At 46.2% G+C, this 15,314-nt stretch overlaps 1 protein-coding gene across 1 annotated transcript in view; it reads left to right on the top strand.

Annotated features, from left to right (window-relative positions):
- The first annotated feature begins 4,897 nt into the window (after positions 1–4,897).
- IGF1R (insulin like growth factor 1 receptor) overlaps positions 4,898–15,314 on the top strand; it is a 213,011-nt gene continuing 202,594 nt past the window's right edge. The window contains exon 1 of the mRNA XM_048481648.1: positions 4,898–6,414. Within this exon, the coding sequence (XP_048337605.1) occupies positions 6,327–6,414 (88 nt within the window). The 5' untranslated portion in view covers positions 4,898–6,326. The remainder of the gene's footprint in view (positions 6,415–15,314) is intronic.

Here is a 15,314-nt window from a genome sequence, read left to right on the forward strand (position 1 = left end):
TGTGACTGGCCTGAGGTCACCCAGCAGGCTTCATGTGGAGGAGGGGGAAATCAAATCCGGTTCTCCAGATTAGAGTCCACATGCTCTTAACCGCTATACCCTGCTGGCCCAGGAACATTCTGGACAGTACCAGAGTTCACCGTTTGGAATATTACATTCCTTAATTAATGGTCTGACAAATATAACAAACACATACGTAAGACACGGGGAACTAATTTTGAAGGTTTTGGGAAAACAACCATTTATGTAATACAATGGCGACTAAAACAATACAAACCATCCTCCTGTTTTCCAGGTCTTCTGAGTCCTGTTGCATTCATGCTGAACTTTTTAGGATCATGGTTCCGAAAAGTGACGCTTTGGGAATACTGCACCTTCTCCCGTGTTCTTTGCCACGCCTGAGGTGGTTGCAATCCACCTTGGAAGCATTAGAACTAAAGTTGCCAACTCAGGGTTGGAAAATGCCTGGAAATTTGGCGGTAGAGTTTAGGAAAAGATTCAGCAGGATATAATATACGATCCCCCCTCTGAAGCAGCCATTTCCTTCTGGGAAATTGATCTCTGTGGTCTGGAGATCAGTTATGATTCCCGTTTATCTCCAGGCCCCACCTGGAGGTTGGCAACAAATGACACTCATCTCTGTTGGCATTCGAGGGTAGCATTTTGTTCAAATCGTTCTGTTCAGCTGTGCCGGACAAAGTTTTTCCCAGAGTTTTGCTTTTAGGTGAGAAGATCTATTGTGCCTAGCATTGGATGTAAAGTCTCATTTTATTTATGTTGTTGATACCAGTGGAACTGGGCAGTGGGTAACATTATGTGTAGCCTACCTTTCTCACTGGCTCAAGGCAGATTACACATAGTGAGTCAGTATAATCGACAAAATGGGACATTCAGTAACCAAAGCACTAGGATTTTAGAAGTCTGGAATCACCAGAAGCAAAGCATAAGTATTCAGGTGATTCCTGAATTGGGTGATTCCGGACAGGCCAAAAGAACAGGTTCGGGGGGGGGGGGAGCGTTATGGGGAAGAAGTTCCCACGAAACTCCCCCCACCCCAAATGCTTCTAACCCATTATATTTGGCTGATCCCAGGTTAAATGAAAGTCACTAAATTAGCAACTTTTTTCAGACTGTTCCTGCTTGCCTGTGTGAATTACAGCAAGCAGGAAGCACTCTATTCCACCACCACCCCCGACTACCACTATGGTGGATTCTTTAGGCAGCGGTGATTTTGTGCAGGTAAGTGGGGGGGGGGGGCTCTCAGGTAAGGGCTGCCTTGGATATGTGGGATTCTTTGGTGTGTGAGATTCTCAGATGTGCAGTTTGCAGGGAAACAGTGTTTCCTGTGTGAACCATGCCACATCCTGACGCCGGCATCCCAGCAATCCCGGATGATCCCTGCATCCGCCAAGGCAACATGGGCTCATTTAATCCATTTGTGTTGCCATTAAGTGGTACGAAAATTGCACAAATAGGATCCTATTTACAATCAGCTAAACACAGCAGTTCCTAGCACAGTCCCTAATCCGAGCAAAATATTGCTCTTTTCACACAAAATGGTGATGGTGCATATTGACGCAATTGAACCAAGTGGGCTGTGCTTGGTCTCAAGGCAGAAAGCGCCAAAATCGTCATGACTGAAAAAGCTTTTAATGTGTTCAAATGGTTCCTAAGAGTACCAGGGCATTTCAGTTCAGTATTTCTGATGCGTTTTTTCCCCTATTGCTGGTAAACGTTTACCATCAAAGCGGTACCTGGTTTTATCTAGCACAGTGTTTGCAGGTATTCTCTGCTGTCGACAACTGGATGTTTTGCTGACTTTTCTTGGTTTTATCGGAGGGTCTGTAGCATTTGAACCCGAAAAGACCTTTTTCTTTTCTTTCCTTGTGGTTGTATGGCAAAATGGTTACTGACAATCTTTCTCATTTTATGGGGTTTTATTTTATTTTCTGGCGGAGCCCCTTTTCAGCCGTGTTTCGGATTATCGGGCATAGCACGGCTCAGTCGTAGAGCATCTTCGTGGCAGGCAGACGGTGCCATGTTCAATCTCCAGTTAAAAGAACCAGCAGTAGGTAACATGAAAGACCTCTGCGTGAGACCATGGAAAACCATCGCAAGTTTTGATGGACTGAAATCAGTCTCAGTCAGTATAAGGCAATGGTGTTCAACAAACAAGGTCCTACAAGAGACTAATTTTTCCCATAAGCAGATCCTTCTTGGGATGCAAATACGCCAGAACATCCTACTAGAACACATTTGTAGACAAATAAATTTAAGAGGAATAAGAAATGGAATCCCAAGGGAAAACATGATTATAGTCTGTCTCAGAAAAAGGTATTAGTTGGACTGTATATTCCTCCACCACACAATTCGACAGGCTGGACCTTCTTTGTTGTAGATAGCTCTGCCTGGTCCTAGCAAGCCCTTCTCTCCCCCCACCCCAACAGCCGTTTGAAAGTAAAAATACATGTTGTCCTTCCGTTTATGTTCAATAATGCTCAAAATAATGGTTCTGACAGGCAGCACATAAAAATGAATGATAATAATTCTCATATTCATTCGGGACTATGTGCTAACGTGGAAGCATACAATTTTCTCAACAGTTGCACCTCAACTGACCTTACTAACTTCTTTTTCTGAGACAGAGTATAGTAAAGTTATCAGCTTGTACAAGGCAAGATGAACGTCCTGCTAATTTCTTTCAGTGGGTACAAGGGTTTTGTCAATATATGCAACAGGACTCAGAAGACCTGGAAAACAGGAGGATGGTTTGTATAGTTTTAGTCTCCATTCTATTACATAAATGGTTGTTTTCCCCAAACCTTCAAAATTAGTTCCCCGTGTCTTACGTATGTGTTTGTTATATTTGCCTACACACAACCCTGGGAAGTAGCCCCCCTCCCCCTGCAGTCACCCGCTGGGGCATTTGAACTCGGGTCCTAGTATGATGCTCTAGTCTAGTCAATATACCACACTTATTCTCTGTATTTCAGGCTATCTCTGTTTCTAGCATACAGAGAAGGCTGACCTCAAAAGATCAATAAAATAGGGACATCTTTAGACTTGTGTTTTTGGCATCTCCAACAGCTGTCTATAGCTGTATAAAATGCAGAATTTAGACAAGAGTTTCAAGGACTCTGTCGTCAGGAAAATCTGCTATATTTGGGGATTTTGCCATCTCCTGATTATCTGGCATCCCACGTCTATCACCTAATCAATCCACAAGAAGCAAGAGCCCATATGCTTTGCTAGGGCGGATGTCTTACTTGAAAGATTCCAGAAAAGCCCTTATATAGCCAGACTGCCCCGACAGACAGCACCATAAAGAAACTATATCACATTTTTTTAAAATATTGTCCTTCCGATACTGATATTCCAGACAAGTTTCTTAAGTCATTCCTAATTAAATGGAAGGGATTGTCTGATGGGAATAAAGTGGTTTCCCCTCTCTAGCCAAAGATCTTACAGACTGGAGAATCTAACCCTTGAGCTTGCATTATTGCTGGACCTTGTCATTCCGTATGTTGTTTATATGCCAATAAAACATTGTGTGATCTGTGAGAACGGTGCCACCAAGTCAACACGTTCAGGATTTGCCCCTTGCTGATCTGATAGGTGCTGGGGCTCAAAGCCATCTCTGCAAATCGCTCTGTTAATACCGGGCGACTCAGTGTGACAGAGAGGTACTCTGCACATGTTCGAGGGTGTTCTCTTGTGCTCCCCAGTGGTGGCCAGACTGAGGATTTGGTAACAGGTCCTGGGGTAAAGGCAGCCCAAGCTGGTAACATAACCAGGCTTCCCGCAGCAATTCCGGCTGGAGGCTCACCCTTGGAAGAAAACTCTCTTTGTTTATGAATTATGCTGCAAAATGACAACCTTGACAACAAAAGCGAGGCTGGCTTGGAGGGCGCCTGCAAGCAGCTGCCCCCGGGTGGGCATGTGCAGCTCCGGCTGATGGGTTTTCCGGCTCGCCTTTTGCAAGGAGGGGGGAGCGACCACCGCAGACTCCGCTCCGGGAACGGATCCGCTCTCCGCCTTTTCCCGCGCGCCTACCCGGGCCTTGCAAAGACGCCGTCGCCGCTTCCACCCCTTTCTCCCATTTGTTTTGGGGGGCAAGTGGACCCCGTCTTTCATGGGGGGGGGGCAACTACACCCTTGGGGGTGAATACACCTGATCTTTCATTTTGGGGGTCAACTGCACCCCTTCTTTCATTTGGGGGGAACAAATGCCCCCTTCCTTTCATTTGGGGGGTCAAATTGCCCTTTGATTTGTTTTTGGGGGCCCCGCACCCATTATTTTCCATTTCAGGCCACGTGCCCCCTTTGTTCCATGCCTTCCCTTAAGGCCCCTGCACCCTTTGATCTCCCCCCCTTTTAGGGGCCCCCGCACCCTTCAGATGCCCCGAGCGTTCAATCCCAGGCCAACTGCACCCTTTCCTATCGTTTCCCCCCCCCAGGCCAATTGCGCCCTCTTCCCTCCCCCCGGCCCCCGCCACGGCAGCCTGCAGGCTCTGCATTCATTTATTCGTGCGTGTTTCCCTCCCCGGGGGCGCGCGCTAGGGCGCGCTCCCGCGCCGCCGGCCTCCCCGAAGAGCTGCAATAAATTAAAAATAAAGCACCCCGCCGCTCCCCCGCGTCTCCTTTCCTGCGCGTTGCAAATCTCGCCCTCCCTTTCTTCCCCTCCCGCCGTGCAAAACAAAACCAGGGAAAAAAATAAAATAATAATAAAGGAGCATGATTCATAAATCCAGCCCAGGCAGGCAGGCCGGGGGGAGGCGACACCCAAGGCGGGCTCTGCTGCTGCTGCTGCTGCTGCGGCGAGGGGTGGCTCCGCGCAAGGCCCGGCCCCATTGCTGCTGAGCCCAGGTGGGGGGGCCGAGGAGGATTCCTGCGGTGGAAGGAAGGAAAGCGCCGGCGGAGCTGCTGCTGCTGCTGGGCCCGGCCGCTCCAGGATCGCCCGCTTGCATCTGCAGGGGGGGAGGCTGCTGCAAGCCCCGCTTTTGACCTTCAGCCGCCGGAGCGCCCCCTCTCTTCCCCCCCCCCCCCCTTCCAGCTTTGCAACCCCTGAAACCGATCGACGGCGCCGCCGCGGTTGCAAAAGCGCAGCTTCCACTCGCCGAGCAGGCGCGCGAGCCGGGAGGCGATCCGTTTCCTTTCTCTCTCCCGTCCTCCCCCCGGCCCGGAAGGATTTATATATATATTTTGCAAACAGGATCGTGGCCTCGACTGGATCCCTTCCTCCTCCGGCCTCTGCTGGGTGCAACGGCGGCGAGGAAGCGTCGGTGGAAGCAGCAGCCACCCGAGCGGCGCTTTGGAGAGGCGGCGGGGGAACCTCTCCTTTGTCCGCCTGCCCCCCCTTCGGCGGAAGGGGCCTGGGAAAAGGGGGAGGGGGCGGCTCGCCCGGCCCCCCATTCATTTTTGCATTCCGCGTTTTGCGGCTCGCCAAGGGGCGAAGGAAGGGGGCGGCGAGCGGAAAGCGCCCTGGGGTTCCTTTGCGCACGCCGCGCGCACCGAAACTCGCCTTTCTCCCACCCCCGGGAACCCGACGCCCCCTCCGCGATTGCAACTGACCGGGGGGCGGCTCGGAGAGCTTTTCTTGCATTGATTTTTTTGCATTGAAAAAAAAAATTATTTTTCTCCTCTCCCCCGGGGTGATTTCCCCTCCCTTTTCCCCGGGTCTTGTAACCCGGCGGAGAGCTGCGAATCGATTCCACGCGTCTCGGCCGCCGTGTATTTGTTTGGGAGGGGGGGAGGAGGAGGAAGAGGAAAGGGGGGGCGAGGCGACGAGAAAAGATGGAGGTTGAAGATGCGGACTGTTTGCTCCACCGTCCTTCGTGCTGGGAGACCCGCCGGCGACGCTGAAGAACGACCTTTTTCCTGCCTTTGTAGCCCTCCTTAGGGGAGGGGGCTGACCCCAAAAAAGAGAGGGGGGGAGAAGAGAGAGAAGGGGCCCCCTGCTATTTTGCAAGCACCAAAACAAGGCTCGGGCACCCCCTCCCCCTTGGGTGCATCCAGAAAGGGAAATTGGCAAAACAACACGCCGCTTCTGGAGAGCTTATTTTTCCTTTTTTTTTTTGGGAGGGGGAGGGGGCCTCCCTCGTTTCCCCTCCCCTGAATTGTTGTGGCTTTTTTCTTTTTGTTTCCCTCTTCTCCCCTTGGGGAGCGGGGGGGGGGAGAAGCTTGGAGGACTTTCCCCCCCGGATTTATTTATTTATATATATATATTTGTTGTGGCTGTGTTTGCTGAAATATACATAAGACACACACACACACACACACACACACAAAAGGCAATTTGGGGCCGGATTTCACCAAAAGGAAGAGGAATGAAGGCTGGCGTCCCCGGAGGGTCCTTATTTGGAGGACTTTTGATTGTTTTAGCCGCGACCTGCTTATGGCCAGCAAATGCGAAGAGTAAGTATTGCGGGTTTTCCCCCGGGGGGCTTTTATTTCCGTTGGGTTAAATAATCATGGGTGCTTCTCCAGCGTGGGTGGGTGGGTTACATTTCAATGACCGTGAGGCTGGTGGGATCCAGCAGCTGAAAATATTCTGTTTTGCTTGCAATCTCTGTTTATGGTTTTTTCCCAATATTCTGCTTGCAATCTCTGTTTTGCCCTGTTTGTTTGTTTCAAATTGTGCTTGAAATGTCTGTTTTGCCCTGTTTATGTTGGTTTAAAAATATTCTGCTTGCAAAATCTGTTTTGCCCTGTTTACGTTTTTTTATTTTTTAAAAAAAGGGCCTGGATATTGTTTTTTTTGGGGGGGGGGGTTCTGAGTTTTTCCTGTGTTTTTTTTTTTCAGGAAAAAAGGCCAATCTGCGTCTCTTTTTGCATACATTTCCTAGATTTTAATCTTTATTTCTGGTTTTTGACTTGCATTTTTCCCTGCTAGAGAAGCCCCCTCTCCAACACTGCGTAGTAAACACTCATCTTCAGATACTCCCATTTCAGCCGCCATTGGAAGCGTGGACGAGGAAAAGCGTGGAAAAATAAGCCTTGGTCTTATTTAATTTTAGTTCCCCCCCAAAAAGAGGGCTGGGAGGCTTTGATCTTACAGGCAGGCACCCCTACCCTTCCTCCCAGGGATTCAGGCTTGAAGGTTGGAGCAGAAATATGAATTTATGGATGTTTTGGAATGGTTAGGCTGAGAAGGATTGGAGGCCACACGGCAGATGAACATGTAAACAGCTTCTGCGAAAGATGCTCCGGTCCACCATCACCGCCCCCAGCCTGGATTTGTTTTTCTTTTGTGTCTCAAACGTGGTGTGGAAGTTCTGCCTTGCGGAAAAACGTGGCTCATTGTGTGCCTGCTGTTGCCCCGCAGTTGGTTAAAAGTCTACCGTGTGGACAAAAGATGGCTGGATCCTGATATTTTTTTGTAATGTTTTCGGCTTTCTACATCACAGCTTCTACCCTGGTTCTTTGTGGTTGGGGGGAGGACACGCTTCCTAATTTCAGTGACCTAAAGAGGGTTCCTCCGCTCTCTGCCCACCCACTTGGGTTTGTAAGAGTTGGGGGGGGGGGGGCGGTTGTCAAATGTACCTTCATAAATAAATACATTCAGGCTTGCAAATGGTCCCCTCCACCCTTTCTGATTGGTGGATAATCTGGAATTTTTTGGGGGGTGGGTGGGAGTTTCTTCTCTCCTGCCTCCCCCTTGATTTATCCCACCTTTAACCCTTCAGAAGAGAGCGGGATGTGTGGAATTAGCTTCCCCTTCAGTTTATCTCCTAATGCCTGGGTGGCAAAAGGAAACATTTTGTGACTATAGTGGTGGATCCTACAAATTAATATGCTTAAAGGGATGGGGGGGGGGGGGGCTATGGCTGGAAAAAAATAAAGTCAAATCAAAGCTTCCGACTGCTTCTTAATTACCAAAAATATTGGCAGGAGAAAAAAGTTCCTTGCTAGTAAGGGAAGAATTTTGTTTGTTTGGGCCATGTGTTGTAAAGAGTCCTGGTTTTGTTTTTTTGGTAGGATGGAAAGGTTTTCTGAAGATTTTGTCAGTTGCTGGCAGGGATTTGGGGAGGGGTTTTTCTTCTTCTTAAAGATTCATAGGCGCTGTCTTTATTTTAAGGAGCAGGAGGTGAAAATGTGGGAAACAAAATTGGCTTTGGAAGGTGAATTAACCCTACCTCCCCAAAGCAACAATACAAAAACAGTGTACAGAGTGGGGGAGAGAATTGCTGCCTCCTATGTTTTTCTGTTCACATTTAAGATTCCCCTAAAACATGGTCTGAGGGTGGGGGGAAAAGATAAATTTCAAATGCTCTGTGGTGGTTCTTGTGTCTGGAGTCAGAAGTGCATTTGCGTGTAATACTTGAAAATGTCTCTATTTTTGGCCAGGTGTGACTGCCTCCCCCTCTACCCTCCATATTATAACAACGGCTTATTGACATTTTATTGACCTGTTTTACTCTCTATCCTGAATCGGTTTCCTTCAGTGTCGTCATTTATAGGTTTTTAAAAGTGAGGGTTTGAAAACACGGAATCCCTGATAAAATGATTTCTTTGGGGCGCACTTGGGCTAAATGAATCCTTCCTGGCAGAGTAGTTCTTCAGCCAACTTTCAGATTTGTGAGCAAGATTGAATGTATAGATGGGAATCTCTGTAGAAAAAGAATGTGTTCTTGGGGTATAAAACAAATATTTACTGCTGTTCCTTTTTTTCAAGCTGAACAAGGTTCCAGAAGTTATTGCCCCTAATTTCTACTATTGCTCCTCCTCCTAGTTTGTAGCAGGAACATTTAGTTTTGGTTTTTATGTGTGTGTGGTTTTTGAAACATAGAATGTGTCATTGTTGAAAGGGCTCAGCCATTTTCGGTCATAAAAAGCTGGGCATTCCTAAATAGGAGTATGCAACTGAGGAGGGGAGTGTATGAAATGGGAGGAGACTTAATTTCTTTAAAATACATTAATTTTCAAGGTCCTTTAGGAGTGATTGGTAGGCGCAATAGTTGTTTAAGGATGCAGAATCCAAAAGGCAGGATCCAGTGGTCGAAATCCCTGGAATGAAACTGTTGATGGAAGCTGGGAATGTTTTCAGTTGTGTGTTAGGAAATCTTGCCTGCTGGTTGAACTGTGTGTGGGAGACTCTCTAAAAAAGTTACCTGGAAACCAGATGGCTTTCCATGTGTGGACCCTGAGCATGCAGCCCCTTCTAGTCTTGAAGTGGCTGCTAGGGAATTTTGGTCATCCCTTTCCAAACCCTTATACTGTTGAAAAAACAGGCTGGTTTGAAATGAAAACAACTCTCTTCCAGTGCCAATCTTGGGATTGTGGAGGGGAAAACTGGATTTGGATGTCCTCACATTGGATTGATAGAATTCATTTGTCCAGTTAGATCTCTGTCTTGGGATGCCTAGCGTTTTGTGTGTTTTTTAATGCCCTTGTAAGTTGTAAGCATTCACTGTGTTTAGTATCAACATCAGTATCTCTTAATGGGCTTGCTGATAAAATATGGTTAGTCTGAGAGTCTGTCTTGCGTAATTCCCTGAGTAATTGAAGTACTTGAGTGTAAAATGGTTTCGCTAGTAAAAGAATTAACCTGCCAGTAAGATGCTTCAGTGGCAGAGGGGTTGGAATAGCGATTTGGCAGTCATGGATAAAAAGGCAACGTCAGAGGGTCTGGTGAAAACATCTAGCTGTGGGTTGGTTGTAGCTACTTTGGAGATCTTGTGAGCGGTTTGGTTCCAGTGCCTAGTTAAAACTGTGTGTGCTTTGGCTTAATTCAGCAGTTGCTGTTGTGAAATATCTCAGTGCTGTGAGCAAAAAAAAAAAGATTGCAGAAATCATTATGTTAGGATATCTTGGGGTTCTGGAACCCTAGTCCTATTCCATGGTTTAAGTGTTTTGTCCTGTTGATTGTGTTGAATTTCACTGTGGAAATACACCTCGAGTCTCAGAGAAAGGTGAGCCACAAACTTAAGAAAACGGGATAAGGATTTGAGTAAGAATGACCTAACAAGGAGAGAAGAGTAACGTGTTAAAAATGAGGAGTGAAGAGAGCCATTTTCTGAGCATTTTCCCTTTCTTCACTCACAAGGGAGAGTGTTCTGTAGCATCTAAAAGTCTTAACAGATTTGGGGAGCAAGCTTAAGTTGGTGTGCCTTCCTGAGTATGTTTGGTTGAAGGCCATGAGGCTTGCTTGCAAATAAAATGGTTTTTTGGGGGGTGGGAAAGAGATAGGTGAGCAGATTTGATTTATCAGTTGATGTTTTGCTCGGAGAAACAGACGTTCTGCCAAAATGCCGTTTGAAACGGAATATGCAGGAGTTATGAGCCATCAAAAAATCCTCTGCCCGCATATTCTTCTGGATGCATTTGGTCAAACAAGGAACAAAGGGGGGGGGGTGTTTTGTAGAGCTTCCTTGGCTGCAAGAAATTCTCAACTTGCTGTTTGCAAGGCTGCCCTGGGATCATCAGAACTTTTCAAAACAAGTGTGTGTTCATCAGTTGAAGCTGTTTTTCTCTGCTAGCTTGCTAGTCAGGTGGCTCAAATCCCTTTCGTGTGAGACCCTCTGCGCCGCTCTTCTTTGGATTCCTTTTATGTCCTGTGGAGCGGATGGAAATAGATTGATTTGGAATTGACTTTGGGAAGGAAGCAGTCCTGACCCTCGGCTTCGTGGAAGCCCTGTTCCTGCAGCGTCCCATATTTAGAGTAGATGATTAAGACGTTCTGGTTATAACTTTGAGACTTGGCATGAAGTCAGTCTTGTTACGCTGTAGTAAGTTGTCTTCTTTGAGGAGTAGTAAGGTGCCATCAGGGTTTTCCCAGATGGTGGGGGGTTTACTCTTTGATTCAGCCTGCTATGTGGAGCTACTCTTGACATTGGAGGATTTGTTTCCAGGTCACGTGGTAGAGGTCAAAAGTAGATGTTCTCTCAAGCATAGATAAAGTTCGGGCAAATCCGTTTGATTTGTGCTATCCCTTTCCCAGATCTGGAGATCTGTTCCAAAAGTCTGACCATTGCAAATGTTACATTCTATTTTTGAAAAAACTTGATCCGTATATCATCTTTGTAGGGTGGAGATCAACACTCTTTTACGGTTTCCTTAATTGTGGACGAATATAGATGGATTTAAAATAATTTAGCAAAGTTAAAACACACGGTTGTAGTGTTTGGTAAGCGGGGAGCGGAAAACGCTGGTTCGCGTTGACTTCCTCTGTACCTTAAAGAGAAAAAGGGATTTCATCACCAGATTCTTGGGTATTCAAAACCTGCCTGCTCTTCCGTATTTCGCCATATTAAGACACTTCCTGAAAAGTACTATTGCAGCCTTCTGGGGAAAAAAAATTCTGGGGAAAAAAAATTCTTGCGGTTTTGGGTTTTGAGGTAATCTTGCTTAAGAAGAAAAAAAGATTTCTGACTCTGAAGAGGACATTTTGATCTTGAGTGATTCCCACCAGCTGTTAGTGAACCAGCCTTAGTGCAGGACTAATTTATCGCTTCCTGTTTCCTAGGTGGGAATCTCCTGAGCCCCATTGACTTCTTGTTTTGCATAGGGAGAGCAACTTACAACTCTACCGAATTCTTAGAAGTCCACACTGTGTTGTCAGGTCGTGGCCACAGTGACTGTAGTTCCTCTGGATAGACATCCTTACATCCTTCTGGGTCCTAAAACAGTAATGCCACCAGTCATCCATAGATTTCCCGCTTGGAGACTCGTTGTATTGTTGGCTCATATCACAACTCCCTGCAAACTACTAAGAGATGTTTCCCTTAAGCAGCGGTGGTTATTTTATTTTTAACTCCAGTGACTTCAGCTCAGAGGGTCTTAGGACTGATCAGCCAGGAAAGGACTCTGTGATTTCCATAAAGATAAGAGGGTGATTTGACCAGATCCTACTTTTATCCCCACAGTTAACTCTCTTTTCTGCTGAAGTTAAGAAATCCACTATCGTTCTTCCTACAGCTGAAACATGCCAAAGAAAAAGTTTGGTATGCATAGGGCGCTTAGGTTGTTTATCTGGCATATGGAAACCCTAAAAAAAAAAGGATTTTGTTTTCATTTCCCTGTCCTCCCTGAACTAAGGAGGAAGGATATCCAGATCAGCATCAGCTATAGTATCAGGCGATGTATTTTCCAGGCCTCTAAGTCCAGTAACATTCCTAGGCCTCCTGGTATTGCAGCTCTTCAGAAAGAAATCCAATTACCAGTGCTGCCTTTGACCGACAATCCTCAGTGGAAGCAGTAAGCAGAATGGCCACGTGGTCTCCTATCTCAATTTCTGTCAGACACTCCAAACTTGATTCTGTCTCACTGGATCTGTTTAGACTGTGGAAGGTTTTCAGTAGCTTCACTTTAACTGACAAAACATATAGGACCCCAAAGAATCTTCTTTTAAGTATCTTCAATAGGGCAAAGCGAGAAAAATGTTATATGCTTTATGTTACAAATGTTGACCATCACTTATATAGATGGGAATTGTTGGCATCAAATAATGTAGTTGATCCCTTGGCCAGATTTTTGTTGAAAGTATCAGGGCCAATTTCCCTGGATTTTCTCTTAATCTCTCAATAAAGGTGAAAAACAACCTAATCAGTGTATGCAACCTTCAGATGTAGAGTATTGTGGTGGGCAATATTCCCACCTGGGGTGAGGGACACTGCTGTTGAAAGTCCCAAGATCAAGATGTTCTCCTCAGAGCAAGAACAAAACCTTCGATACTTACCTATAAGGGTTGCTTCTGGTCTGAGGAAAGGAGGTCATATTGCCCACCCCAAAGAGAGCGTATGTGAGAGAGAAAAGAAAAGCGGATAAATATGGACAGTACATTTGAAGAATTAGTGCAAGAAGAAGTAGCAGCTCAGAACTGAGAATGTTTACACACCTGTGAATCGAAAGAAGACTTAATTGGTTTCTGTTCCTCAAAAAACAACTCACATTCTTATCTGTTACCCTATCACATGGAGTTACAACCTGTTCTGGTTAATTCCCTGTGTCTATTCTTAACTTGGGAAGTATGTAAACTGGGCTCCGGAGATTCCCACTTAGGAGAGTTTTGCCTCCTTGAACAGCTGGTGGGAATCATCCAAAATTCATATGCCCTCCTTTCCTTAGAGCAGAAAAAACGCGTGTAGTAAGTGTCCGAGGTTCCATTCTGCAGGAATTTAATTTGGAAGTGTTTTATCATTTTGTCGAGCGGTGGAGTTCTAGCTGGCAGAGGCAAGTCCCGCTGAGGTCCCTTCCACACATAACGCAGAATAATGCACTTTCAATCCACTTTCACAATTGTTTGCAAGCGGATTTTGCTACTTCGCACAGTGAAATCCAGCTTCAGTGCGCATTGGAAGTGGATTGAAAGTGCATTATCCTGCATGTGCGGAAGGGGGGCTTCAGGAGACTTCACTTAAAGGAATTTTGTGCCATTGGAAAGGTGGGTTTAAATGTGTTTGCGTCAGGTGTTTGAACATCTTCATTGTGATGCCAGGACGGTGGCTTTCCAGTTGCATTTCAGCCTTCATGCATCTTTTGCCGCCTGTGAATTGAAATGCATTTGCAGGCTGTGGGACATTCTACTTGGTTGGATATTGTGCTTTTCCCCATTTGGGGTGTGTGTAGATAAAGCTTTCCTTTTATCCGTCCTGGGGAACCCTTTCCCCGAACCTCCGCTTCTAGCCACAGGAGTGTGGAGACGGGGGGGGGGGGGGGGTTCCTGTTTTCCATGCATATTTTATCCATATTTATTCCTGACTTTTCGACCCAGTGGGGACCCAAGATGGCTTAAGTTGTTCTCTTCTCCATTGTATCCTCACAACAAACTGGTAATTTCTGCTGAGACTCTGTGACTGGCCCGAGGTCACCCAACGGGCTTCCATGGCAGAGTGGGGATTTGAACCCGGGTCTCCAAAATCTGGATGGACAGCTGGTTGGTGGTTCTTCTTGATTCAACTGAAAAGATTTGAGTTCAGAAGGTGGTGACCTAGCGTCTGCCACTATGTAAAGTATTCCCCTGGGAATGTTAGAGCAAAAAGATATTTGAGTATGTTACTCTGGGCTTCTTGGATGAACGCGCAGTGAGGAACTAGATGTTATCACAGCTCTCAAACTGAATTCATTTTCACCATTGTATGGACATAGATAACCTCAACGTCTTCTGTTTACAAAACTTCTACTGAGGCTTTGCCAACATGAACTTGAGTGAACGCTGTATTCTAAACACGGAGTAGAACGTAACAGTTGTCAGTAGGAAAACCGAAAGCCAATTAAAGGACTTAAGGTGAGATACGCCAGGTTTTCTTTCCTTCTAGAATTTGGAGGGTTGTGTTCTCTAGCAGAAAATGTTCTCTAGCAGACCTAGAGCCAAATACTGCCCTTTAACACACATGTAGAAAAGCTAAAGTCGACCTTCAAAGGACCTAACATCAAAAGGAGCTGTGTGTCATTCCGGTTCCTCGGTTCTTCATTTCGAAACAGCAAAACATTGTGATTGAATAACACAGTGTTATGACTGAAGGGACAGGGCGTGTTGCGCGCCTGTACAACTTGTGAGCCGCTGAGCTGAATGCAAACCTGCTGGGTGGGGCCCATTGGAGGCGCGATATGTGGCCAGTGTTTGTGACTGCAAAACCAGGCACCTGACAACCCATAATATGTGGCTGGCTAGCAACCGTCAGCTTGGAAGGGTCTCTCGAAATGGGCAGACCCTGGTATGTGGCATGGAGACTCCCGTTCATGTTTTAGGCATCTGTGGTGTAATAGAAAAGGGTTATCCGGTAGTAAGTTCATACTTTCATTTTTCTAAATAAAAGAAGGAATACAGTTGCCCTTAAAAATAAACCTGGGTTGCTATGCTGCAGAGTTAAGAGGATGACTCGAAGCCATAATAATAATAATAATAATAATAATAATAATAATAATAATAATAATAATAATAATAATAATAATAATAATAATAATAATAGTTTGGATTTATATCCCCCCTTTCTCTCCTGCAGGAGACTCAAAGGGGCTTACAATCTCCTTGCCCTTCCCCCCTCACAACAAACACCCTGTGAGGTGGGTGGGGCTGAGAGAGCTCTGAGAAGCTGTGACTAGCCCAAGGTCACCCAGCTGGCGTGTGTGGGAGTGCACAGGCCAATCTGAATTCCCCAGATAAGCCTCCACAGCTCAGGCGGCAGAGCTGGGTATCAAACCCGGTTCCTCCAGATTAGATACACAAGCTCTTAACCTCCTACGCCATTGCTAGAGAGAAGCACACAATTTTAACCTTATGGAGTTTGAGAGAATGTGGTTAGTGCTTTGGCAAGGATCTGGGAGGCTCGGGTTCAAATTCGGACTTTACCGTGGAAGCTCATTGCTTAACCAGT

This window comes from Sphaerodactylus townsendi, linkage group LG17, assembly GCF_021028975.2.
Source record: "Sphaerodactylus townsendi isolate TG3544 linkage group LG17, MPM_Stown_v2.3, whole genome shotgun sequence".
NCBI classification, from domain to species: domain Eukaryota; kingdom Metazoa; phylum Chordata; class Lepidosauria; order Squamata; family Sphaerodactylidae; genus Sphaerodactylus; species Sphaerodactylus townsendi.